Source organism: Podospora bellae-mahoneyi, chromosome 7 (assembly GCF_035222275.1).
Source record: "Podospora bellae-mahoneyi strain CBS 112042 chromosome 7, whole genome shotgun sequence".
In the NCBI taxonomy this organism is placed as follows: Eukaryota; Fungi; Ascomycota; class Sordariomycetes; order Sordariales; family Podosporaceae; genus Podospora; species Podospora bellae-mahoneyi.
The window spans coordinates 1,298,406-1,324,101 of NC_085886.1; the positions used below are offsets into that span (position 1 = coordinate 1,298,406).

General features: G+C 52.7%; 6 protein-coding genes across 6 annotated transcripts; 4 read left to right on the forward strand and 2 right to left on the reverse strand.

Annotated features, from left to right (window-relative positions):
* Window positions 1-5,572: 5,572 nt before the first annotated feature.
* Window positions 5,573-8,461, reverse strand: RIM13 (cysteine protease; the record flags this gene model as incomplete). Its single annotated transcript, XM_062882138.1, has 5 exons — window positions 5,573-7,244; window positions 7,296-7,609; window positions 7,669-7,885; window positions 7,965-8,326; window positions 8,399-8,461. The coding sequence occupies 5 exons, from the start codon at window positions 8,459-8,461 to the stop codon at window positions 5,573-5,575; spliced, it is 2,628 nt and encodes an 875-aa protein (XP_062728144.1).
* Window positions 8,462-8,820: 359 nt separating this feature from the next.
* ANT1 (ADP/ATP carrier protein) lies at window positions 8,821-11,092 on the forward strand. The gene is made up of 4 exons (XM_062882139.1): window positions 8,821-9,808; window positions 9,884-10,431; window positions 10,490-10,727; window positions 10,789-11,092. Exons 1-4 carry the CDS (start codon window positions 9,705-9,707, stop codon window positions 10,907-10,909), a joined length of 1,011 nt encoding a protein of 336 aa, XP_062728145.1. The 5' UTR covers window positions 8,821-9,704; the 3' UTR covers window positions 10,910-11,092.
* A 165-nt stretch (window positions 11,093-11,257) lies between these two features.
* On the forward strand, window positions 11,258-11,905 carry rpl29 (60S ribosomal protein L29). The gene is made up of 4 exons (XM_062882140.1): window positions 11,258-11,374; window positions 11,439-11,490; window positions 11,560-11,662; window positions 11,730-11,905. The coding sequence occupies exons 1-4, from the start codon at window positions 11,368-11,370 to the stop codon at window positions 11,763-11,765; spliced, it is 198 nt and encodes a 65-aa protein (XP_062728146.1). The 5' UTR covers window positions 11,258-11,367; the 3' UTR covers window positions 11,766-11,905.
* Window positions 11,906-13,253: 1,348 nt separating this feature from the next.
* VTS1 (Flap-structured DNA-binding and RNA-binding protein) lies at window positions 13,254-16,617 on the forward strand. The gene is made up of 3 exons (XM_062882141.1): window positions 13,254-14,802; window positions 14,870-16,150; window positions 16,199-16,617. The coding sequence occupies exons 1-3, from the start codon at window positions 14,286-14,288 to the stop codon at window positions 16,228-16,230; spliced, it is 1,830 nt and encodes a 609-aa protein (XP_062728147.1). The 5' UTR covers window positions 13,254-14,285; the 3' UTR covers window positions 16,231-16,617.
* Window positions 16,618-17,461: 844 nt separating this feature from the next.
* On the forward strand, window positions 17,462-20,623 carry TFC4 (transcription factor TFIIIC subunit tfc4; the record flags this gene model as incomplete). Its single annotated transcript, XM_062882142.1, has 1 exon — window positions 17,462-20,623. One exon carries the CDS (start codon window positions 17,462-17,464, stop codon window positions 20,621-20,623), a length of 3,162 nt encoding a protein of 1,053 aa, XP_062728148.1.
* Window positions 20,624-22,782: 2,159 nt separating this feature from the next.
* On the reverse strand, window positions 22,783-25,467 carry QC761_705820 (uncharacterized protein; the record flags this gene model as incomplete). Its single annotated transcript, XM_062882143.1, has 2 exons — window positions 22,783-23,911; window positions 23,969-25,467. 2 exons carry the CDS (start codon window positions 25,465-25,467, stop codon window positions 23,794-23,796), a joined length of 1,617 nt encoding a protein of 538 aa, XP_062728149.1. The 3' UTR covers window positions 22,783-23,793.
* Between the last annotated feature and the right edge of the window lie 229 nt (window positions 25,468-25,696).

Consider the following 25,696-nt stretch of genomic DNA (forward strand, 5'->3'; position numbering starts at 1 on the left):
AGGCTCCGCAGCTGGTGATGGTTGGAAAAAAGGGAGTGTAAAGTGATGTGCAACAGCACAACTTGGATTCGAAGGAGAGAGATGAGGCACGAGTGCCAGGAAAAAAAGAGAATGACAGGACAACAAAAACCCACAGGAGGTTGAGGAGGAGAAGGGTGAGGGTGAGGGAAAGAAAAGAGGGAGACGGGACGAACTCCCGGCATGGGTGTGACCCAGTTTATACGCAACACGAGCCGACGACGTTGTGCTCTGTGTCCACACTTGTCCACCCCACCCCACCCCTCAGCCCGGCACCGTGGGTCCAGAAGCACCAGAAGCTGAGAAGCGAGAGAAGTCCCGTCTCCTTTCACTCCTCTGGCTAGCCCGATTGAGACATATTCGGACGCCCATTCCAAGGAGAGAGAGCGATCGATGAGCAATTGACTGCCAGGATTTTGCCAGGGCAAACACCAGACATCGGAAGGTCCGGTGGAGGAGCTGAAGGCAGTGGATTCCTCACCTCACCATCTGGGCAGGGCAGAGGTTTGTGGATGTCTAACTGTGTAACAGCTGGCGTGCACTGGCGTTTGTCCTTCATCAAACACGCCGTCTGATCCAGTGGTTCCTGGCTCTCGAGATGTCTAGAGACTTCAGATGAGAGGGGGGCGGCGAACCGCCATGGTGGACGAGAGCACGAGGGAGAGGAAAAAAACTGTGCGCTCAGGGGTAACGCTCGCTCAGGCCAGTCTGTACCTGCATCTTGCTCATCGCCACTGCGGATCCCATTGGCCGGATGTTCTGCAAGCTGCAGGTCGTTAGGTGTGTGCCTTGAGTTGGCACAGGGCGGGACGGCAGAGGATAAAAAAGACAGAGAAGATATGTGGTTACGCGGCGCGAATGGCGTCCAATAGGATCGATCGACTGGCAAACTCGAAAAAGGGGAATAAACTTCCAAATATGGTGCCCTCCTCCTTCCAGACCCTCCAAGTATTCAAGTATCACCGTCAGAAACGGAGTGGACGGCGGACGCCGACAGACGGGTAGCCAACATGTGGGAATTGGGCACAAAAATGCGGTCCCTGGGTTTTTTATCTCGTCTGTGTCGCGGGATACCAACGGTTCCCTGGACCGGCCCGACACAAATTCTCGACGACCTGACGTTGCGGTTGGGGAACTTTGGTTCCCCGCACACCTGGGTTTTGGGGCTTCTTTTTATTTTATTTTTTACGACGGGTACACAAACGGCGCCTGAAAATAAATCGCCCATTATAGCGTCATATCTGCCAGACTTTGAGAAACCAGCTACACTAAATAAATAAACCACCCCTTTCTTGTTTCTTGTTCTTCCAGAATAGCTGCTGACAGTCGCAGTCCAAGGCACAGAATGTCCGATATCATCATCACCATCACTTACGAATCCTCTCTCCTCTCCCTGCCCCGCACTTTTCCATCTTATCAATGCTCCGTGCCAACAGCAAGGGGTTGACCCTCACTTGGAACAACCGTCCAATCACAGCCTCGCCAACACACCAAGCCAGGGGATTTGGGGGGCCCCAGCATGTTCTCATGCGTTTGAAACACAACCAACTCCCGAACGGAGCCTACCCAGCAAGCCACTCCCTGTCGTCGCTTCCGCCGTCAAAAGAAGCATCTCAGAGAAGTCCGGAGAAGACGGCTCAGATCTGACTGCTCTCCCGAGACAGTTTCTTCCGAGATCTGATTTTCGACGATGCTAGCGTAGCTCTGAAATGAGGAACCCACCGTGTCTTCAGAAAGATTGACGACATCACTTCTGCTACGGTATCATCATTCACCGCAGCTTTTTGTTATCAACCATTCTCGCAGTGGTGTCTGATCGCAGCAGTCTTGCACCAGCTTTTAGGCCCTGCATTTACGTATCCAGCCTATGCCAAAACGGTGCAATCTTTCCCTATGGTCTCTCCCTAGCACACCACGCGCGCGGTTCAACTTTCCTAGCCTAGATAGCCGCCAAGTCTAGTATCTTCCGTTTTGTCGGCGGCGAGTAATGGAAACACTCTGTAAAGTCGCCGATATTCACCATGTTCTGTGGCGGCGGGTGTTTGCGCGCGCAGTCTTTTGTACTCTTCACATTCCTCCTCCCTCTGGCTGAACAAGGTCATTTACGCCCCCCCGTTTCAAGTGTCAATACTCTTGGGTCCGTTGACGAGCTGCCAACGGCTGACGACTGAGACTTGGCCCCCCCGACTCACGGATGCTATCCGGACGCTCATCTTGACCTGAAAATCCCTACGGGAGGCACCGCTTCAACCTGGCTGGATTACGGGCCTGAATCACCGCAGTGCGACCCGGTCAGCTCTGGGGATTGGGCGTCTCCCCGAGTCTTTTGACCGCCACCGACCTTGACGGAGAATTTTGAGAAACCTACAGGACCCGGGACCGAGAAAATACTAGGCATGAGCTGCTGCTGAACCTCCTCCCCCCTTTTCTTCGGCGCCGTTGGTAGGGGCGCCGAGGGCGTCATGGCTCTGTGCCACCCACGAAATGCCTCCGGCGGCGCAGGCAGAAAACCTACAAACAGTTTCTTGCTTGGCGAAACACAAGTCCCAAAGTCTATCACGACTCTCTACGTCAGCAAGCAGAAAGCTGGGAAATCCTAAATCCGACTGCATCTGCCCAGAAAAAGGGATCACCAACAGACAAACGGTCCTCCGGAATCACTGACCGTCTTGTCTATCCTTGATACATATCCAAGCAAGGCGCCACCTCCCTTTATTTCACCATCAAAGAAGGCAAACCACTCCCTTCCGTGGCGTCAAGGGACATAGTGAACACCTTTGCTGCGCATAATATGCGACAGAAGAAAAAGAAAAAGACACAGCAGTCTGCGGTGACCAGTCGAAGTGAATGGCCTGATGGCAGACAACACACCAGACATGATTTCTTAGATGACGTGGCACGGCCTACTCTGTGGCCTGTGGTCTGAGGCCTGACGGGCAGCCACCGGGGGCCACCTACCTTGTCCTCACTGTAGAGATGTAAAGTGTTTTGTGTGTGTGTGGGTGTGTGTGTGTGTGTTGGGTTTGCCATACAAACCTCTCATCACATACCTCCCAGATTTAGACACAAAGCACCGCATTATGGTCGTCATTTTCTTTCTGGCCTTTTGGCTACACTTGCACTGAACAACAACTAACTACCAATCACCACAGGCAAGGCTGCCAACCCTGAGAGGAGATCATTTTTTCCAAGGAGCGAAAACAAGAAATAGGAAGGAGGTTGAGAGATTCCCAATGTAATCTGCACGATTCTACTAGTGTTCCTGCAAGTTGCCGTGTCCAAAGAAAACCTGCCCGCCAGCCTGGGGATGCACGACACATAACACCACACACCACCACATGGAGATACTAAAGCAAGGTACGAGCAGCAGCATACACGTAAGCTAAGGTGAGGTGGGTAGCCAACTTTGATGCAGATACCCGGTAGTCGCTGCGGGTTATTGACCATTCATGGCTCCAAGACGAGATGGAGTGGGATGTGACGGCCCGATCTCGCACTTTTTTTGCTGCCGTCGTTTTCCTCGGATTTTGGAGATGGGTTTGATGGGTGAGATAGGATAGGATTCTAGATGTAGGTGCACAAGTGTAGTATCTTAGTCAGGTCGGGGTAGGGTTGCAGGTCGGGTTAGGTGAGACCGATGCTCACTTCTCTTCAGCTTTTTTGTTCAACCATCCCAGAATGGCCACGGACGAGATGCAGAGTATTCCATGTAGTATCTACCGACCTTAGTTTGCTGTCAACTGGCAGTTGTGGTCTGTCCTGTCACTGGTGCTGCAACGAGACCAACATCCCACCCTGAAAAGCCCTCCAGCTAACCATATCCCACGTGCCCACCACATATTCTAGCAACTAGAATCAAGACAACCTGCAAATTATCACTAGCGCCGGCACTTCGCTCGCTTGAAATAAACCTTGCCACAAGCCATGCTATTTTCTCACTCAACTACTGAACCCCTCAGGCCTACCCCCACACTATCAAATCCCCGACGGGGTTTCTAGACCATGTTTTCCTCACCCCAGCTACCAGGAATGGCCGACATAGGAACTTAGGGGTAGTGTTTCTACATTCAATAGTACGGGACAACCACCGAGAGATTACCAGAATACAGACCTCCATCAAAGATAGGCAGGTATCCAACATCATCCGATGGATGAAGATCCTCACCCACCTTGGGCTTTGCCCCGTTTGCGGAAGACAGCCGCCTCATATAGGTAAGCACAACTCTGTTTTGAAGTTCAATATTACGGGAAAGATATCCGAGAGTTTTTACCAATCCAAATCTCTTCTACAGCTGGGTAAGGTGGGTATCCAGCCTCAACTGCCCCAGAAAAGCCGCCCTCGGGAAGAAACAGTCGACACCAGGCAAAGGGACGACGTCTCTAGATCCAATATTGCGGCACCGGGATCTCCTCCTCAACGGCACATGATCCCGTCCTCTCAATCTAAGCATGGCCAGCGGAAAGCAACATTTGCCACGCGTCTTCAATACCTCTTTCTTCAGCCGGAGCTCCAAGTCGCAGCCAACCCAGTCAGACATCTTGGGCCACAAGCTGACAAACTCACTGCTACTTGCTTAAGATCACCACGACCCGTTTTCGATTCCAAGACCGAGGCTAGCCCGGCTGAGCTCTCCTGTCTCGGTCCTAGAAAGCTGGAGTTGAAGCCGTAGCTTGAAAATGTCTGTCGACTCGGGCGCTCGATACTTTGAGCAGGTAGTGAATTACCACAATACCCAGAATAAACACTCCTTTATATGTCAAACAGATGGATAAACAATGCAATCGAAAGCCCATAGGCACCCCTAGATCAAATGTAAACCACCGTAGAACAACTCAAAGCATACAACAAAGCTAGCCTAAAAGTGTGTTGATGACAAAGAGTGCGTGCACACCGCCTAAAAGGTCCAACAAGGGTCCTGCCAGAAAGACACCAGGATGTGTATCTAGACTTTACACATAGGTATTCAATAATAGCTGCAGTAAGAAAGTCGCAAGCAAAAAATAAATACATAACAAGAAAGAAAAAAGAAAGGCCGTAGAGGTAAAAACTCACCAGCCAGCCCCATAGAGGTGGCCGGTTACGAAAACCTCGGTGGTTTTACTTCGGGTCGAAGTCGGGGGCTATCGGTTGCAAGCCCCCGGCGGGGGGGGTTTAACAGCAGCTCTTCCACCTTGACCATTTGTCCTGACCACAAGTGTGGTGCCCTGATCAAGATGTTCGAGCTGCTGCTGGAAGATGGGTTGTAGACCTAATATATAAACCACTGGGTACTCCTTCCATTCGGGAGTGTTGTCGTGAGCTGTTCCTTCGTTGTGAGGCCTCGGCTTGGGAATGAGGCAGGTGCTTGGGTCACGAGGTAAACAAAGGCGAGTAGGCAAGAGCTATGAGCTTCTCAGTCAAGGGCATGGGCTTGGTGAGATGAAAGTCAGGTTGGTAGATAAAAAGCCAAATATAACAGAGCTAAATAGACAAAGTTGCTTGTTATGACAGCCAGTACAACACCCAACATACACAGACATAACAACAACCTTTCCCATGTTGCAAAAAGAGGACTCAATCCTCATCAACACACTCCCACCCTCCCTCCAACACCACCCCCCCATCACTCCAAACCTCCACCTGCACCCCCCCTTTCCCTCCCCCCCTCGACACCCCCCCAATCTGCTCCAACACAACCCACAAGCCCCCCATCCTCCTCACCACCTCAGGATCAACATCCACCTCCCCCTCATCCAACCCCAAAACTCCCCACTCCTGAGTAACCCCCCCCCCTTTACTCTGTCCAACCACCCTCCTCCCCACCCCCGTTCCCAACTCCAGCTTCATCCTCAGCCCTCCCCCTCCATTCCCCGCCTCCCCTCCCGCAACCGCCGCCCTCGCAACAACACTCAACCTGGTCAACCTCCCAATCCCCACCCGTCCCCTCAACCTCTCCTCCCCATTCTTAAAAACCGCCACTTCCGGGAACACCGACCTCAGCTTCCCCGCCTGCGACGACATCACCTGCCCCACCACCAACCCTTCCACCTCCGTCGCCACCCTCAGCACAAATTTCCCTAGCTGTCCCGGTTCAAAAGTAGACAAGATGACCGTGTACGTCCCCGCCGCCAGAGGCTGCGACCCGTGAGTCTGGCAAAACGTCGCGCCTCGCTGGTATTCCGGTGATGACACCAGGATATCTCTGCCAGAGATGCTGGTTATATTTTTTGACGAGTAGATCAGCGCGATGTGAATTGGCAAGTCTTTCACATCTGTCGAGAGTAAAAGGGATAGAGGGGTGGTTTGGGGAAGCGTGATGGAATACTGCGGGTTGATGAAATAGGACGGGTGAGCCGCCGAGCCGCCTGAATTCCGCCGGTTCCAGGCACCGGTGATGGTTTCGCTGTGGCTGAGCGGTTCAGGGGCTTGACGGATAGTCAAGGGCGAGTGGGAGAAGAAGGATAGGGTGAAGTTGTATGTTGGTAGCGGAAGCTCACCCTGGGCCACGACGAGGGTTTGGGGGTTGTTGGGAGTGGGATCATAACGCAGCAATGTGTTGGGGCTGTCAACGTAGGGTCCCTGGTGGAGGCACCGGTGGTTTTCTGGCAGTGGGAGCCGGGTACCGGGCGGGGAGGCGGCAAAGATCGAGAGGGACATGAACCCGAGCTGCTTGGAGACATGAGCTAGGGAAGCGTTGTGGCGGTCTCGCTCGGCTTTTCGGTCTCGCAGGATTTCATGCTCGCCATCTTGCCAATGACGGCTCAGGAGGACCCATATGGGGCTGTTGGAAGAGGATACCACGCTGTATTGCGGGTTCTTGGTAAAGACCAGCTCTTCTGTTGCGTCCGGCATGTCCCATTTGAAGTGGTGGTCTTGGCGGAACTGGAAGAGGTTTGGGTTCCAGTTGACGTAGAGAGAGTCAAAGTGCTGCAGAGCATCCTCAAAGGCCATCCAGAACTGGTTTGTTGTGTGCTCAGGTGTTGATCCCACGGTGTGCGTCTTGAGGGTTGCTGAAGACCCTACGCCTGTCCACACCAGGCTGTCGACCCAAGGGTTCTTGATCAGCAATGAACGACTGTTACCATCGCTTCGTACGTCAAGAACTGCATAGTCATGTTCCCTGATCAAACCCAGGGCCTCTTCTTCTTCTGGTGGGATATTCCCCGTCCCCAACGTCAAGATGGCGTTTCCATCATCGTATCCTTTCTTAATTCTGTCCCAGGTTTGGTCGAGCTCGATGTCATCACTTTGAACAGTTAGCATGACCACGCACTAATTAGCTGAGAAGTCATCTCACCTCTTCAGAAAGATCTGTTCTGGTATCCAACCAGTCAAGACATGCAAGTCTGTGCCGGAGTTGCTTCCGGGAAAGTCGTAGCCCCCGCGTATTTTCAGGTATGCCTTCTCAACCAAGGCAGGCCATAATAGTTTAGGATTGCGCCGATCCACCACGTACAACGTCCGGTCCGTTGACGTAGCCGGGAGGCGGTCATCAACAGCAACAGAACGCCAGCATCCATTAAAGTTGAGACGAAAGAGATATGGGCCATTCTTGACAACCTTGGGACGCTTATGCTCATAGTCGAACGGATACATGAGCGAGGAAAGCAACTACCAACAAGCATCAGTACGCATGAATGATAATTACAAGAACGGTCGGATCCTCTTACAGAACCTTTCCCCGAGGTAAACTGGGGAGAGGCGGCACACAAGCTGGCTACGACGGAACAATCCGTCGCCAAATCCTGGGCCAGGTCGATTGGGTTCTCAGCAGTCATCATCCATTCCAGATTGCCGTCGTCGACCCCAGGCACCAGTTCCAAAGGCCGTTTCCAACCAGAGAAGATGGCCCGCTGCTCGGGAGAGAGAGAAAAAGGCGTGGAATCACTTTCGATTGGACAAGGACGAGTTAGCAACACCTTCCAGGGTCAGGTGTCAAGAGCAGCACGGCGCATGGTGCACCCACATATAGGGGTCGGGACTCTGGTTGAGGGATGTCCCTGAGAACACCTTGGATTCGGTGTCTGCCGTCCAAGGCGGAAAGATGAGGCCATGGAGCTTCGAAGACCTTAATAGAATAGTCCTTTCAGACGTGGAAAGGACGCGGGTGGATATGAGCTCAGGAGGTCGAGAGCTGAGGCCCGCTTGCTTCTCATTTGCCTTGATGGTCTCGCCAAGCTCAAGCAGATATGAGATCTTGTTACGAAGTTTAGCAGCGTCTACCCCTGGAGCCCCATTCTGGATGGCCTTCATGTAGAAGTCGGCAGCAGAGATGGCATGCTTCAAAGCATCCTTCCGCTTCCCGTCCATTAGAAGCGCTTCATATTGCTATTTAGGGAATCAGCCACGTTCTTGGTGAGCATGATGACAGGCAGTGTGTAGGAAGAGGGTCCGTCTCACCAGCCCTTTCGCCTCATTCTGTCTATTTAGTGGACTGCTTCTGGAGTTCCAGTTCGCTGACATTGCTACTTGGTTGTCAGAGCGAAGTCGTGTAACCAGTCAGTCGGGCAAGGAGTTTGACGACAAAGGGTGCGTATATGAGTGAATGTCGAGTCCTAGTTGAGTAGCGATCGCCAAGGCTCAATCGTATGTTCTATGGCCGCCCAATCACCACTGACAGATGCCGTCTGCGAGATCTGCGAGCAATTCGACGTGCTGCTACTCACTACCGATAATCGAGCACCAGTGGGGTATGATACCGAGTGTCTGTTCTGGGGTAAGTACCTCTACGACCAGTTACTAGCCACGCGGGGGTGGCTGGGTTATCCATCATGGACGTCTGAGGCTGAGCATTGAGACTCCAAATACAGCAGTTCTCTCTCAAGCCATTACGCTCATATAAACCGCGGCTGCCCAACCCGTCTTCCGTGAAACATCTCATCAGCAGTCCCCCATCTCGAATCGCGAAACAAGCATCTCGTTCTTTTTGATCCGTCGCCAAGCTGCACTGGACGAACTAGGGTCTCCCAGTCGGCTTGTTCCGAGGCCGGTGCGGGGCGCCACACGATCTTATCAAAGCGATTCATCTACAACGTGATCCATGAGTTGGGGCCCGGGGGGTGGTGGAATGCATGTGTTTTGAGAAGCCAAGTCCCAATCAACAATGGCATTCATCAGCCTGCCAGCGATAAGTCGATGGGATAAAGAACAGAAGGAATGCGGGGTTGAGGAGCGTCTTCCAGGCACTCGTATCGTTTGCCGCATTCAATTGGCGTTGCCCCGAGCACACAATCGCCAACCGAGGTTATCCGGTTCGGTAATCGACATCACGGGCTAAAAAGACACTGGGTCCCCCGCGGCCGGTGGACCGCACTTGCCGGATGCACCTCGGCGGCCTACAGCGTAAATACCATGGCTAGGCCCCCTATAACCCATTAGAGGTGTCCCTGTCGTCACTTTTTTGTCGTCGTCGTCATCTTCACCATTGCCATTGCATTGCGTGCGTGTTGTATATCTGGTTTTGCTATTCATTCAATCTTGCAGGTGGACTTCCCCAACATTCGAATTACTTGCCGAGCCCATCTGCCGTCATCGCGATTCGCAGATAGCCAACCACCTGGAAATCATCCACCGGCCGATATCGATATACACCTTTTTGTGACGTATCCACTTATCGCGAACGACAGCGCAACCACCGGAAGAGTTGCATTCAGGTTGTAAGGAGAGCCCTCTTTCGAGGCGCAAGGAGTAAACGAGAAATCACACAATGGGTGCTCAGTCAAAGCCCGCCCCAATTGGGCCCTGGGGTCTTGCGACAGCAGGCGCTGCCGGTGCTGTGTTTGCCAACACGCTGGTGTATCCTCTCGATCTGTATGTTTGATATGCAGCCTGATCGGCCAAGAGGTTCTGGGAAATCCATTTGCTAATCTACCATCCATGCTGTAGCGTCAAGACCAAACTCCAGGTGCAAGTAAAGGCCAACTCCGAGAAGGGCGAGGGCGCCTCCGATGAGCCGCACTACAAGTCATCATGGGATGCTATCTCCAGGATTGCTTCCGCTGAAGGAATTCAGGGTCTCTATGCCGGTATGGCTGGATCGCTGCTTGGTGTCGCTTCTACCAACTTTGCCTACTTCTACTGGCATTCGACTGTTCGCACTCTGTACCTCAAGCACAGCAAGCACACGGGGCCCACCTCGACCATCACCGAACTCTCCATCGGTGCTGTTGCAGGCGCGCTTGCTCAGCTCTTCACCATCCCAGTCGCAGTCATCACCACTCGGCAACAGACGCAAAACAAGGAGGACAGAAAGGGTTTCTTCGACACTGCGAAGGAGGTTATTGAGGGCGAGGATGGGGTCTGTGGGTTGTGGAGAGGTTTAAAGGCGAGTTTGGTGCTGGTCGTCAACCCGTCCATCACATATGGTGCCTATGAAAGGTTAAAGGAGATTCTGTTTGCCGGCAAGAAGAACCTTTCTCCCATGGAGGCATTCGGTAAGTTCAAGAATATGACCCCTTTTGATGTTGGATATTTCTGATCTCACTACCCCAGCCCTCGGTGCCATGTCCAAGGCTCTCGCCACTATTGTTACTCAGCCTTTTATCGTTGCCAAGGTCGGCTTGCAGTCTAAGCCGCCAGCAATTCGTCAGGGCAAGCCATTCAAGAGCTTCGTCGAGGTGATGCAGTTCATCATCCAGAACGAAGGAGCTCTGGGTCTCTTCAAGGGCATCGGACCCCAGATTCTCAAGGGCCTGCTGGTTCAGGGCATCTTGATGATGACGAAGGAACGGTGCGTTCGCCCTCCATTACCAGACATGCTGGATCCTTTGAGACTGACCTTATTCTCACAGTGTCGAGCTTCTTTTCATTCTTTTCCTCCGTTACATTCAGCTTGTGCGTTCCAAGCAGCTCAGAAGGTCTGCTGACCTGGCTGCGGCAGCCAAGCTTGTTTCACCTGTGACTGTGAAATAAACAAAGTTCAAGCCGTTTGCGGCACAAATTACAGAAGAATACCCATATCGCCAACATGGCGAGGCCTGAGATGTTGTGAGCGGGGGCGCTTGAGTAGAGGACGAAGGAGAGGACATTTTGTATATAAGAACGCCATATAGATAGGTCATATCTGAGAATAATGATTGCAATGTGTTATGTTAAGCTCAAGCTTCATACATGAAAGTGAAGTATCAGTTGAACTGGGCAGTTGCAATGAGATGAGCTCATGCCTTTGGCGGTTGGCGGGAGCTGTCCGGGCCCGCCAAGAAAGCTACGCCCGGGGCAGCCACACACTCCAGCCCCGCATGAGCCACACCCACCAGATTAGGGCAATCCAAATTTCTCCCACTTTTTGTGTGCAGAGCTACGCACCTACCTTGCACCCCGACTTCCCAGACCTTAGCAACCGTCCACCATCTGAGTCGACATCCTTCACAATGGCCAGTACGTAACTTCTCAAAATGCTGCCGGTCCTCAGAGACAGAAATACTGACTGAATCGATTCCAGAGTCCAAGAACTCGTCTCAGCACAACCAGTCGCGCAAGGCGCACCGGAACGGGTACGACCAATCGAACGCCGACCGAGCAGAGCAGAACGAACGGAGGGCTAACTCGAGATAATACTGCAGTATCAAGAAGCCCAAGACTTCCAGATACCCCTCCCTCAAGGGTACCGACCCCAAGTTCCGGAGAAACCACAGACATGCTCTCCACGGCACTGCCAAGGCTCTTGTATGCACTCCGAGCACACACCGACGACCCCCTCATCGAGAAACACGACCGCTAACGATTTCTACAGAAGGAGTTCAAGGAGGGCAAGCGGGAGACTGCTTAATTTCCCTATTTCAGCGCGCACGGTTAGGGACGACCATCTTCGGGCATGATCATTACGAAGGAATTCTGCGGTTACTTGATTTGCACCGCTATTGGGCCGGCTTTTCGAGGTGTTATCTAGGGCGTCATTTTATCTACCAACGGAATGCATTGGCCTCTGGAAGAGGCGGACCTGCCGGGGCGCATCTTTCCATCAGTGCTGCTCTCCTCTTGGCTATCAGTGGTGACTGGAGATCATGAACGAGCATGTGTTCTCGGGCAAGACATCCCAATGACGAAACGACCGAACCGGCCACCATCACCCATTCATCCCCCTCCCCTTCCCGATATATTGGGCTTCACAACCTCGAGATATCAAAACGGCATTAGTGTGTACAGCTCTGAGTTTACTACCTGTACTCTTTTAGCTGAAGGATAATTCTTCGTGCCAAGATCAAATCCCATGCCTGGCTATTACCAAACACCTCCGTCTGCCACATAGACTCAAGGTGCATGAAAGCCAGTCAACATTTCTTCCAGACATGATCCCTTTGCTTATGTCCAGATGACGATCTCACCTCCACGATTTGGAAGCTTTGCACTACTCCTGTGGTGAGGGGCAACTACTTTCTTGGTCTGCGGAACGGTGTGCCACTAGCTATTTCAACGCTTATATGCTCTTCTCCAGAGTGCTCTGCTCTGAGTGCTCTCAGTGGCAGATACGAGATGCTGATCGCAAACTGAGCCGCTTTATTGCATAGTCCGTTTGTTTGACATTCTGACTTGGAGTGGCCGAGTATGACGATGTCAGACTGATCCTTTTGCCACCAGGTTCCTAACACCAGATACACTAGCAACAATAAATAGACAGCATGTTTTCTAAGACTGGCTCAGGATGACCTTGACATGTCTTGTGACCTCTCAACACATCTGATCAGTAGAACATTGGAACAAGAGTGGCCTGTCGTCCCAAGTGGAATGTGTCACCCCTGGCGGCTGCGGAAGCCGACAGCCGTGGGTGAGGTGCAGAGAGGCGAACGGCACGGTGCTGTTAGGGGGGCGGGGTTTAGGTAGCGGGTTCCACTGCAACCCCTTTTTGTGTCCCAAGGCTGAAGCTCAACGAGGAGCCCATGCGCTGAGGGGCTTGGGGTTGCTCTGGTGGATGGATGCACAGCGCAATGTCAGTTGATTTCTAGGTAATGTAGTGGATGGTGGAGATGATGCGGAAGACTTCTAGATATCCACCCCCAGCAGATTGTCAACAGTACGAATGGGGTGCCCCCAAACAACCCAAGAATCCCCCAAGAAAAAGACATGTTTTACCAGTGACAGGGCGCTCCATTGTTGGTGGGTTAGTGGATTTGGAAGAACTGGAGAAGCAGTCGGTAACGCCGAGGCTGGGTGGAGGTCAGGGACGTTTCAAGAATCAACGGCCAGCTTTTATTAGTTAGCGAGGCTCAGCGCGCTAACGGCTGACTTTCTCACACTTTATAGCCAGCTCTTGGCTCTCCCTTCCCTTTCCACCACCTCTTCTGAGTCCTGATCAGGTTCTCTTCCTGCCTGTCGTGTCGTCGTCCCTTCACCTTGCGGAACCACCTTTTTCGCTGCTGGGCCAGGTTCCTCTTTTTTGGTCGGGTTGTTATTTTATTAATGGGTACGTAAGACTTCTCCTGCTCTTTGCGACATGGGATGGCATTGTTCTCTGGGTGCTCTGGCTGCTATTGTTCCTGTTGCTCAGGGGGACACCAGCCTCAACGGAGAATGGACTGGACGAGATGGCAACAAACCACCCCCCTCCCGCTTTGTCGTCGGGTCTATTTTCTCCTGACAGCTGGAGTCTGGTGTTCATCCCGCGCTCCTGCCTTTGAAGCTGCACACCGCTTGCCATGTAATACGGCCGTTGGTTGCTTCTTGCCTTGGCCTCTCCGCTCTTTCTTCGAAGGCTGTGTTCGAGTACTTATCGAGGGTCTGAAGAGGCCCGGTGACACTGGTTTCCTTTCAACAACCAAACAAACGGCATCCAATATCATTATCGATTACTGACATGTTCTCTACAGCTCGCGCAGTCTAACACCGCTTCTTTCGCGATATTTCGATCCTCCTTTGAGGCCAGCGGGTTACTGCAGGAGAGCTTTCGAAAGTCTTTTCGCGCCTTTTCCAAAATCGCCCTCTTTCGCTCCCGACTTCGAAAGTCGCTCGAACGCCGAGTCTAATAGCCACACAGCCTAATCACGCCGAACGCATCTTTATCTGCCCTTGGTACGTCTGACGTGGTCAAAAAAAAAACCTACAGCATAAAGCAAACTCCTTCGAGAAAATCACGAAACAATTCTTGGCTGCCCGTGCCCACCCCCACGGGCCACTGATCTACAAGGACCCTGCTAATACATCAGCAGCCGCGAGCTCTGTTTCATCCTGGCAACTGACACCGAGCAGTCTTTGGAGAAGTTACTCTGATTCTTCCACTCTCTTGACTTGGGACCATAGTCTTCTCCAACATATTTAAGCCGCCGACACTTGCATACCGGTAGCTTCCGCGAGCATGCTCAATATGTCCAACATTATGAGCAACCGCAACAGCACGCCCGAGGCGTCCAACGTCTCATCGCTGCGCCCCCCTTCTTCGAGGGCCGTTGGCGCGAACCCCCACCCTCTTCGTGCCTCTGCCGATATCTCTACTCTGAGCAACCAGGCCGCCGCCGCCCGCATCCGCCCCTCGTCGGACTTTTATGGTCAGGTTCAGAGCGGACAGGGCCAAGGTGCTGCTGAGTTGGATCCCCAGGATAAGCTCACCCAGCAATGGATTGCCGATATCGACCAGTATGAGAACACTCTCGAGGAGATGGCTGCTGCCACCTTGGACCAGGACTTCAAGGATGAGCTCAGCGCCATTGAACAGTGGTTCCAGGTCCTGAGCGAGGCTGAGCGTACTGCGGCTCTCTACGCCCTCCTTCAGCAAACCACCCAGGTTCAAATTCGCTTCTTTATCCAGGTCTTGCAGCAGATGGGAAAGAACCACCCCATGTCGGGCGTTCTTTCCCCCGCCAACTTTGACAAAGGTGAGTTTGATTGCGGAATAGGGGAATGTGTGACCTGAACTGTGCCTGATAAATACTCTGATTCCAGATCCCATGTCCAACCGCTTGAGCGATGCTATGAGCAAGCTCAATGTAGACTCGGCTCGCAACTCGATGGCCCGCGCGAGCCCCGCTGCGAAGCGTCAGTCTGGTCTCGACCCCAGCACGATCAATGCCATGTTTCCCGATGCCGCCGCCGCCATTGCGACTGAAAAGGCCAAGTTCACTCAGCAGACGGGACAGCCCCCCTCCACCCGCAACAGCCTTGTGGACAACCGAAATTCGCTTGCGGCCCCCACCATCTCGGCCCCCGCCGAAGACCCCAACGGACAGAATCCTGCTTCCCCTTGGGGTCCCAACGATGCGAACCGGCCCAAATCGTCTTCTGCTGGGCAGCCGCCGATGGGCCAGTTCGTTCAGCCCCCTCCCTCGAGCGGTGCTCTTCGTTCACCTCGCCCCAATATCACTGGAAACACCAACATTCAGTCTACGACCTTGACGACCGGTGACAAGGGTGTTGGTGATTTGCCCCTGCTTTCTCCTTATACCGCCAGCGGCAACTGGGCGTCTATGGTCAACACTCCGATGGTGCCCACCTTCAATCAGGGCGGTAACAACGCCGATATGGTGGCCAACGCCACGGCCATGAAGCTGGCTGCGCTTTCTACCGTGAACAACCGGTTCGCGCTGGATGATGTGCGCAAGTATCGTCGTGCCCGATCCAATGAGCCGGATCCGGGCCAGAACCCGCTTTCTCCTGGTCTTCCCAGCATCCCCGGTGCCATCATGGTCAGCCAGCATGGCGGTGGCATGGCTTTGGGCCGGGATGGTATGTTAAACCTTCAGCAGCCGCAACAGGGCATGGGCTTTGTCAACCACCGGTCTCGTCCCAACTCGCCCGGCGTTCCCCTGCAGAACTCGTATGTTCCGGCCATGGCTTTTGCCTCGCCGCAGAACAATGGATTCTTGAGCGCCTATGATGGGTCGGCCGGGCTTATGAACAATGGACTGGCTCCAAACTTCCCACCCCACATTCAGGTCGGATTTGAAGGCGGCGGTTACCACTCTGATCACTCTGATATGGTCCGCGGCCGCTCTCCGCGTGGTCGGAGAGGCACCTCGAAGCCCCCTGAGGATCCCACCGACCCCACTCTTTTGCAGGACATCCCGAGCTGGCTACGGAGCCTTCGTCTGCACAAGTACACGGATAACCTCAAGGACATGAAATGGACAGACCTTATTGAATTGGATGACAAGCAACTGGAGGAGCGCGGCGTCAATGCACTGGGTGCTAGACGCAAGATGCTCAAGGTCTTTGAGCAGGTCAAGGGTAAGTGTTTTTTATGCACTACAAGATCAATGCTAACTGGTTCTGCAGAGGCCAAAAACGAGGGCAAGTTGTCGAGCTAGATGCGAGGCGACCATGAATGAACAGATGAAGCAGACGAAAGACAGCGAAGACACCACGGAGAGCGAAAGCATCACAGAATACATCATGGTGTAGAGGGGACGGCTAATAACTCGTGATTCTTTTCGTGCCTTGGGTTTTTTCGCACGAGGATTGGGAAAAGCACATGGATATATGGCGGCACTATCTCAAGCGTTACATGCCGGTGCTGTTCCTTGGCTGAATCTGTTCCTTTCTTTTTTTCATTTTCTCGAGGCACGATTGGACATGTTGATATGTTTTTGTATGAGCGGGATGAGATACATGGTCTGGGGGTAGTTTGGGCGGGTAGTGTGTTGCGAGGCTACCTTGATATATCTATAGGCGTTGGTGCGGTGAATTGATCAGTTTTTCTTAGTCGAGACTTGAGAATGTCTTGTTTGCTGTATTGTGACTAGTTAACGGGGCATGTCTGCTGACTGGGATATCTTGGGTGTATATTTAGACTATTCTATTCTACTAACGAGCATACCATCTTCAGCAGCATTATCAGCCCTGGGCCCGTATTTTCGTATGACAAAGTCGCAACCAAACTCGAGGAAGAAGCTAAGGCCATCCCCATTTTCAACCACCACAAAGGGCCACCCATTCAACCTCCCATTGTTCAAAATCATGCCCAAAATCTTGTTCCTCCAATCACGTGCTACATCACGTGAACACATCGCAATGCACGGTCTAACCCTCATATGCTCACAACTTTGGGATGGCGCCGCACTGTGCGGTTAGCTGCAGCCTCGAATTTCGAGTTGCTCTTATTCATGAGAGTGTGAACTTGATCCTCAAAGTTTGCGACTTTCTCAGCCAAAGTTTACGACAGTCAAGAAGTAATAGACTCTTCAAACTCAATATCGTTTTCTGAGATTTCTCAACATTGCTGGCTTCCTTACTGGATATCTCGACACGCGACCAAAAGAGGAAAATTTCAGCCTTGCAAGTTGCTGAGAGAAGGGGGTCGTCGTTCCTGCTTCAAGTGGGTGAGAAGGAGGGGGATATTGAAGATTTGGTGGGATGGAGGGGGACGAGGGCCGCGTTTAATCTAGTTACCCCGCGATTGAGCAGAGAGAAAGTTTTCATCGACTTTGATAGCTGTTTCGAGTTTTGTTGCAAGTCGTTGATCTCACTACTCTTCATTCACCTCCACCACGCTTTACTCACGATAAGGAAGCACGACTTCACCCATCACAACTATTCAAGATGAACACCTTCTCCGGGCTGGGGGGCATCCCCATGGACATGCTCGACCCATCTCTCTTCCCCGAGGGCCACAGACCTCTCCCCCCAGCTCAGCAGCAAGATCAGGATGCTGAAATGGGAGACTGCCCCGCTCCTGGTGACGACCACCTCGAAGATGATGGCGAGGAGTCAGACGTCAGCGACATGTCTGTCGACTCTGACGCCATGGAGCTCGCTGCCGAAGTCGCGAGGTTCGACAAGCAGCAGGAGGAATTCGTCGCTCGCCAGAGGGCTGATGCTGCGGGTGTTCCTTATCAACCCCCTGCCAAGTCGGCGGCGGCGGCTGGAGAGAAGAAGACAAAGGGGGGTGTGATTATCGCCAAGGGACGCAAGCGCAAGTCAAAGACTGTCAAAGGTCCGAGACAGGCGGTCAAGCCCTCGCCGGATATCCTGTTTCGATTGAACTTGGCTCAGCAGGCGTTTCAGAGGGGGGATTACGAGGCGACCATGACGATGATTTCGGAGATTATCCGGATCAATTCCGAGGTTATTCATGCTTGGGTGTTGCTGTCGTCGGTGCACGAGGCGCTGGAGAACCGGTCCCAGGCGGTGATGTGCCGGATTACGGCTGCGCATTTGACGCCGAGGGATGTGCCGCAGTGGATCGCGACGGCGGAGTATTGTCTTGAGGGGGTGGACGAGATGGAGGATGATGAGGAAGGAAATCAGACTGCGGAAAAGATTGAGACGTTGAAGAGAGCGTATGCTTGTTATAGTCAGGCGTTGGAGGTGGACAGGACGCATATCCAGGCGAGGATTGCGAGGGCGGATGTAATTATGATGATGGGGAATCAGCAGAGCAGGGCTTTGGGGGAGTATCAGAAGGCGCTTGGGTACAGGCCGTATAATATTCGGACGGTGAGGAATATTGCGGATGTGGCGCTAGATGTGAAGGATTTGAAGAAGGGGGCGGGGATTGCAAGGGCCGCGTATAGGAAGGTGATTAATTATTTGATGGAGAGGGGGACTTTTGAGGCGGAGGAGGGGAGGTTTGAGTGGAGTGATTTGAGAATTTATCTCGAGTTCTTTGGGACGTTGGAGTTGTGGAGGGAGGGGTTGAAAGAGCTGAAGGAGATTGCCAGGTGGTTGTCGGGGAGAAGAGAAGAAACGTATTGGGAGCAGTTTGATAATGGGCCGATGGGGGATGATGATCGGGAGTGGGATATTGGGGAGGAGAGGAGATTGGGAGTGCAGGGCTTTGTGCCGGGCAAGTTTCCGAGAGAGAGTTATGGCTTGGGGATGCCCATGGATTTGAGGGCGAAGATGTTTGTTTACCGGTGCAAACTGGGGTTCCAGGATACTGAGGCCAGGCGACATTTGGAGCTGCTTGATCCGACAAGGCAAGAGGAATTCATGGACTTCCCGGACTGCTTGAAGGATATCGCGGTTGCGCTGCTGGATCAGAACAAGGCTGCGGAGGCGAAGCAGTATCTGGACCTGTTCAAGCACATTGCTGAGACAGAGGGCACGGGCAGCATCGATGCGGACTTCTTGGTCTGTCAAGGTCGATATCACATCTCTTTGGGGGAGAAGCAGACCGCTGAAGAATGCTTCATTGCTGCGATTGAGGACGATGAGGACCACATCGAGGCTCGCGTGCAGCTTGCCAATATGTACGAAGGAGAACAGGAGCAGGAGGGCAGGGAGGAAGCTTTCTTGCTGGTTCATGAGGCCTTGAACCTGCAGAAGCTGGGACCAAGAAAGAGACGTGGTCCGTATGGTCCCCGGAAGAACACTGGGCCGCGCAAACCCAGAAAGCCAAGGGATCCAAATGCGCCAAAGTCGAAGTATGTGCCGCGCCGGTTGCTCAATGCTGAGAAGAGGAGACAGCAGGAGATTGAGCAGACAAAGGAAGCGACTAAGAACTACCAGATCATGCAAGAGATGGAGGGCAACGCTTTGCTAGGGGATGAGGAGGCCAAGAGCAAGTGGATGGCGGCTGCGAAGGCGTTGGTTGACGACTTCCGGGCTTACAAGCAGTTTTATCCTTGGGACAAATACATCAAGTTCCTGGGATACGTCAACCCTTCCGAGGGTGGCCAGCAGGCTGTTCCTGCCAGGAACTTGAAGCTCGCCGCCATGGAGGAACGTTTGCGTCACAACCTCGCTCCGGCGGATGGTGCGGACCCGGCTACTGCGGCTACCGTCAACAAGCCTCATTTCAAGATTCCCCAAGAACATCGCGGCATTCCGTTCACGGAGTGGTTGAATATTTTCCTCAACTACGCCTTCGCCCTCGTCCGCGCCGGTCAGCATAGAGAGGCTTATGCCGTCTGCCACGCCGCCCGGGACTCTGTTGTCTGGACATCCATCGACAACACCTTTCTTATCCACGTTGCCTGGGCATCCTGCGCCGTCTACGCTGGCGACGAAGAAACCTGCGTTGCTATTGCCCGCTATTTCATGAGGGATTACCGCCCAGGCACGGATTCTTACCGCATGTTCTCGGCTATGTGCCGAGTCTGCCAGACGCCCGTGTCGTGGTACACGTCGGGCCCGGCCCAAAAGTTCATTTTGAGGCAGATCAAGACAATGGACAACATTGTCATGAGACAGCAGCAATCGCCGTCTGGGGAAAAGGACGATTCAATCGGGTTGGACGTCTCCCTGCTCACTATTTACGGGCACATTCTCTTCACGACCACCTCGTACACTTACGCCCTGTCCTACTTTGCCCGCGCTGCCTCGATCGATCCCACAAATTGCCTCATCAACCTGTCCACGGGCCTGGCGTACATCCACTACGCCTTGAAGAGGCAGGCTACCAACAGGCAGTATCTCCTCAACCAAGGCTTCAGTTTTTTGTTCAGGTACTATGAAGACAGGCTGGCGGAGGCGGAGAGGAATGGGAGTGCGGGACAGAGGCAGGAGGCGCATTTCAATATGGCGAGGGCGTATTCGCTGATTGGGCTGGGGAATGTGGCGGTGGAGTTTTACAAGAAGGTGTTGGAGGAGCCGCCGGTGCCAAAGGTGGATAGGAGTGATGAGGAGAGGTGGAAGGGGGGGTTGGCGGAGGAGGATTTGAGGGTGGAGGCGGCGTATAATTTGAGGAGTGTGGGGTATTTGTTGGGGGATTTGGAGGGGGCGGCGGAGGTGGTGAGGAAGTGGATGGTTTTGGAGTGATTATGAGGAAGGGGGCGAGGATATGGGGGGATATGAGGAAGGGAAAAGCATGGGATGGCGTTTAGGGGGTAAGATAGGGGGTTTGTTTGTTTTTGTTTTGTTTGTTTTGTTTTGTTTTGTTTTGTTTTGTTTTGTTTTTATATACCATGGCATTGTGGGCGGGGATTATTTGGGGGAGGGGGGGGGAAGATGAGTGTTTTTATATGCTGTAGGGCTGGTTATATATTATTTGCTGGCTAGCTAGTTGAGAAGGAATAATAACTGTAAAATATGTGTCATATGTGTGTGTTTGGTTCTCAAATACCCGGTCGGTGTCTGTTTGGAAGGGACCTTTTTGTCTTTTATGCAGTTCTAGATTTGGGTTATGTTGATCCAAACTGTTTCAGAGTTCATCCGAGCTTACAATTGAGATATCCATTGTGAACGCTGCTCTCTTTTTCTTTTTTTCGCCAGCGAGCGGTGCTGTCTATTTTTTTATTATTATTTTTTTTGCACGCAAGCGCTGCATATTTTCCATTTTTGTCTACATTCATCGTGAGTAAGCGCTGATGTCTTTTCCAGTCCCATGTTAGGTTTTTCCCAGGCATCGCAGGCCAGCTAGTTCGTTCCCATGCACCGCAGCCGAGCGGGATTGTGGTCAGCAAACGAAGGTCTACGTTTTGAAGTCGGGAAAACAAGGGTCAAACATGGCGGATCGTGTGCCGCTTGATGCAGCAGAGGCTCGCATTTCTCGCGCAGTCCATCTAGCATCGTCTTCCCTCTCCTTGTCACGGCTGCTGCTGCCGCGCTTGCTGCCTTCAGCAGCGAGCGGGTGGGCTGGTCTTGTTGGAAGGGACTAGCCGGCCTAGGTAGGTCGTCCAGCGCCGCCAGGTGAGTAAGCTGTCTCTCCGGTGGCTGTTGTGGGAAAACATCTCCGGGCAGGGCCGGGTACGTGCTTGGCTATCCTCCTCCGAACCGACAAGAGAATAGGCCTTGCGCTGAACTTTGGTGGACGCTTCGTGCCCTCCTCCCGACCCAACAACACAATCACGCTATGACGTTTTCGTTCTTTAGCTGGAGCAGCTGTTGGAGAGCTGAGCGGCCTTCAGCAGTACCGGGGATCAATGAGCTTTGCAGTGAGGATAGGTAGGTAGGTAGGTCGCTGGGTGAATGGGCAGACAGACTTCAATGGTTAGCCGAGAGAGTTGCCAGTAAATGGGAGTTGATCTCTTCCGAGCTTTGGTGGAAATATCTTAAGCTGGGACGACTTAAAGTGTAGGTTTGTAGATTAAATGTATACAGTGGTGCTAATTTTTGGTTTTATTCCCTTTAGGTCGGCAAAGGAAGTAGTAAAGATCTAAATGGATGGTGTTACACGAACCCGCTTTCTATCTTTTAGGGGAAGCGGCGACTTCGTTTGGTTCTTGTTTATGAAGAGCTCCTAGCTATTGATATCCCTCGTATGTTGATAAATCCCCCAGGTCTTCCGGGGTTGACGGAAAAATACTCGAGGGAGGCTCTTGCATCATGCCAGAAATAGTTAACATTTAGACATTCACCAAACCCCAGTCCACGTCTATGCCCACCCCCTTCGTAAGCGGAGCTGTCACTGTTGACACTGGGTGATACACCAGATATCTATCTGGTTTTGTTGGATAAATATTCTTCCAATCCTACACTGTCTTTTAGAGAAAGGTTTGCGAGCAAATCAGGGGTTCTTGATGTCTGCCGTCTAATCTTGGGAGAGAGCTGGAATGGTCTTCAAGTAGCGAAATGATATATTTAACAGTATTTTCTAAATCATATCTGATTGCTTAATTTTGGGATTTGCGTTCTCTTTTATCAAGCCTGTGAGGTACTAGTAGTCTGATATTACGCCGCAGTAGTGGTTCTCAGCCAAGTTTGAACATCCGTTTCGTAAGAGCCAGTTTCAATGGGAAAAGAAAAAGGGCACGAGGGAGACAATGCAAAGCTTTCGTGACGAGAATCTACTCAAGTAAGCAGGCAAGCCAGTTCGATATTTGAGTCACGAGCAGGGTGTTCGCCGTTGCCCCAAACTACTCGTTCTTACCCGATGTCCTCTTTTTTCTCCTGGTTTGTTATCTCAACAAGAACGAAGAATTAGCAGGGCCCAATATCTGGAACGTCATGAAGTGATGGGCTAAGAAGAACGATTTGTTTCTTCCTCTGGAAAGTTCCTGTAAATTCTCGCCTTCCTGGGCAAAGCTGTCCCTGTCTCTCTGTCCTGAACTGGATCCTACATATCAAGACAGTCGACAAGCCGGTAGCTATGGTAGCATCTACAAACAAACGCATGCGCAAAATCCCAACGCTTAGGTGAATGCAACGCAATGTTTGTTGTGTGCCATGATCAATGCAGGCCCCAATGCTGCGCCCATTTCCCATCCGTTCCATGCCCCAAATCCCTCCCTGCCCCTCAACCTTCATCATGTTGCATCTTGGCCAGGTCCTGTTTTCGCCCTGTTTCCGAGGCATCCCAGCACTCGCCAGTACTGGTAAAAATGCCATGCCTCGTCCTGACCTATCCACCCCAAATCTTTCCCTCCCGCAACATCCCGAAGCCCAGCAGGAGACTCAAATCCACAGTGAAGTTCCGGGGAAAGAAAAAAACACAAATGAAAATGTAGAACGAGAGAGAACGAGAGACGGGGTATCCTTCCATTCCTTGCCTTCCCTAACCTTTCCTTTTTTGCAACAGTTGTATGTTGCAAATTCCGACCGATCCGTCCAATTTCCTTGACCTTTGCCTTCCTCCTTTCCATCTCCCAACTTGACAGTATAAAAAGAACAACATGGTATATCGACTAATAACGAAACAACATCAAACCCCCCCAAAAAATTCCAAAACACAACGCCATGCCGTATCATAACCTCCTCAGTAACACGGTAACCCCTGCACCACGTGCCAAAACACCTTTTCACCCCCGTCAAATGCCTCACACCTCTTGCTTGCCCACACGCGCCATCAACCCCAACTCCTAGAAGAAAAGCGCAACTCCGGGCTCGCTCGGTTTCACTAAAAAAACGTTATGCGTATATACTACAAATAGACCGTCGTGTTGAAGGTGTTGCAAATGCGTGAAAAAAGGTATGTGCAGAGAAGATAATCGTAGTGTTTCTTGGGATGGTGTTCGAAAGGTGTATTTCAAAGTAGAGCGCCCAAATAGGTCTCACCCAGGGCCACCTCGTCGTCGTCTTCCCCTGCTTGGTCCGTCGGGCCGTTGTGAAAGTACATCGCGGAGTAGTGGGTCGTCTTTATCCTTGTCAACGTGGTGTACACGAACGTGTCTATAACCCCGGTTAGCAGCAGGTTCCATCCAGGATGAAGCGAGAAAGCGAACTCACCTCTGAAGATTGTCTGGTCTTGGATACTTGTGCTCTCTGTCAGGGCAAAATGGACACACATATCCCGGTGAATCATGGACCAGACCGTGCCGTATCATTTCGTTTTTGCGTTTGAATCCTTTGCCTCCCTCGCTACGGGGGCACCCCGCAACAGGGCAATAATGTGGCCGGGCAGAAGAGTGTACATTGGCGTGGGAGTTCAACAGGTACTGAGTAGCAAACGGCTGGGCGTTGCACCCGCTGAATTTGCAGACATAGGTCCCAATGTGTGTGACGCCCTCCAGCGGTATCGAACCTATTCGGTCGATGCTATTATGATTAGAATTATTTGCCCCGGGGGTGGAGACCGATTGCTCAGAACCGGGAGTGGCCGTTGAACTGCTCGCATAGTCGGATTGCCGAGGATGGCTGCCCATTTGTGCATAATAGCCGCCATAGGTCCCTGGAGGGCTTGCTGCTGGGTGTACAAGAGAGTGGCTCGGGGAAAGAGGTCCCCGAAAACTGTCAACTGGTGACAAAGGTGGCGGCGAGCCATGGCCGCCTAATGAAGGCAATCGCGGCGTGGTGGCAGGAGGAGACCGTGGGAACGTAGCAGACCGCATTCTCTCATGCTCAGCAGCAACGTTGTTGCGAAGCTGATTGATGTCCCCAAAAGTAGATCGGATGGACGGAAGCGTGGGTCCGTTGTTCTCAAACCTCAGCGAGTTAAGCTTGAGGGGGGCCAAACCTTCGCTGAGGGTTGCCGATGTGATACTGTTGCTGGGAGAATGGTGGCCTTGCTCGCGAGGAGAGATAGGGCCGTATGGAGGCACCGGAGGCGGTGCTGATATGGCGGCAGGGCGTTCATCCCGGAAGGAGTTTGATCGCACCGGTATTACCGGCGCCTTGAGCACTGGTGGTGGTGGTGCCGGTGGTGCCGGTGGTGCCGGTGGTCTTTGTAACCCAGAACCAGCCTCAGTATCAGGTAGCTTCGTTTCCGTGGCGGTAGGGGCTTCAGGTTGCGCGTCCGTGATAACTGCAGCCAAGGCACCTGCCGCCAGACTTTTCAAATCGAACCCTCCCAAACTCTCCAGCCCAGGCGGATCAACAGACATTCTCGAGCTCGTGTATGTCCCCCCGCCTTTGTCGTTGTCCCTGCCAGACCGTCGGCCCCCTGGCGAAACGGCGCTGTATAAAGAGCCGGTGTCGTCGATGAGATCGGTATCCGCGGGAGATTCGGGCTCGCATGGCAAACCGTTCACGCTGGCTTGGAGGGCGATGTCGTGCTGCCGATGGTTGTCCAAGTAGCTAATCAGGATCCCATCGCCCAAGGTTGGTCTCGGCATACGAACACGCGGTTTCTTGTCACCAAAGCTAGAAGCGGAACTGATGGACTGGGGCGAGGTGATCGGCGGCGGGCTCGGAGTCGGCGGTCGGAGCGTAGGACGAAGCGGCTGCAAGAGCGGGCTGTTCCTAGGCAGGACTTCATCGGGGTCATACAGGTCGCTATCTGTATTCATAGCTTCGTGTATGCTCGAAGGTCCTACTCACGGGTGGATGGGTGGTTGATGTTGCATCAGCTCGCCATCGATGTCGGGTCGATGGCGAGGGCGGCAGATCGAGGTGATGGCTAGTGGGCAGCCCTATATTCCTCCCCCTCACTTCTCTCCCTTTAGAGCTGGGATCACAGAAGGCAGCTCGAGGATTGGAATGTTGGTGTCCCGCCTGCAACAAAGACTCACACCGCGT

Bases quoted from the DNA above. Each gene is read 5' to 3' on its own strand.
- ANT1 (XM_062882139.1), top strand. From the start codon at position 9,705: ATGGGTGCTCAGTCAAAGCCCGCCCCAATTGGGCCCTGGGGTCTTGCG. The intron at 9,809-9,883 runs GTATGTTTGATA...TCCATGCTGTAG, and splicing joins CTGGTGTATCCTCTCGATCT to CGTCAAGACCAAACTCCAGG. The intron at 10,728-10,788 runs GTGCGTTCGCCC...TTATTCTCACAG, and splicing joins TTGATGATGACGAAGGAACG to TGTCGAGCTTCTTTTCATTC.
- rpl29 (XM_062882140.1), top strand. The intron at 11,491-11,559 runs GTACGACCAATC...ATAATACTGCAG, and splicing joins CGCAAGGCGCACCGGAACGG to TATCAAGAAGCCCAAGACTT. The intron at 11,663-11,729 runs GTATGCACTCCG...CGATTTCTACAG, and splicing joins ACGGCACTGCCAAGGCTCTT to AAGGAGTTCAAGGAGGGCAA.
- VTS1 (XM_062882141.1), top strand. From the start codon at position 14,286: ATGCTCAATATGTCCAACATTATGAGCAACCGCAACAGCACGCCCGAG. The intron at 14,803-14,869 runs GTGAGTTTGATT...CTCTGATTCCAG, and splicing joins CCCCGCCAACTTTGACAAAG to ATCCCATGTCCAACCGCTTG. The intron at 16,151-16,198 runs GTAAGTGTTTTT...CTGGTTCTGCAG, and splicing joins GGTCTTTGAGCAGGTCAAGG to AGGCCAAAAACGAGGGCAAG.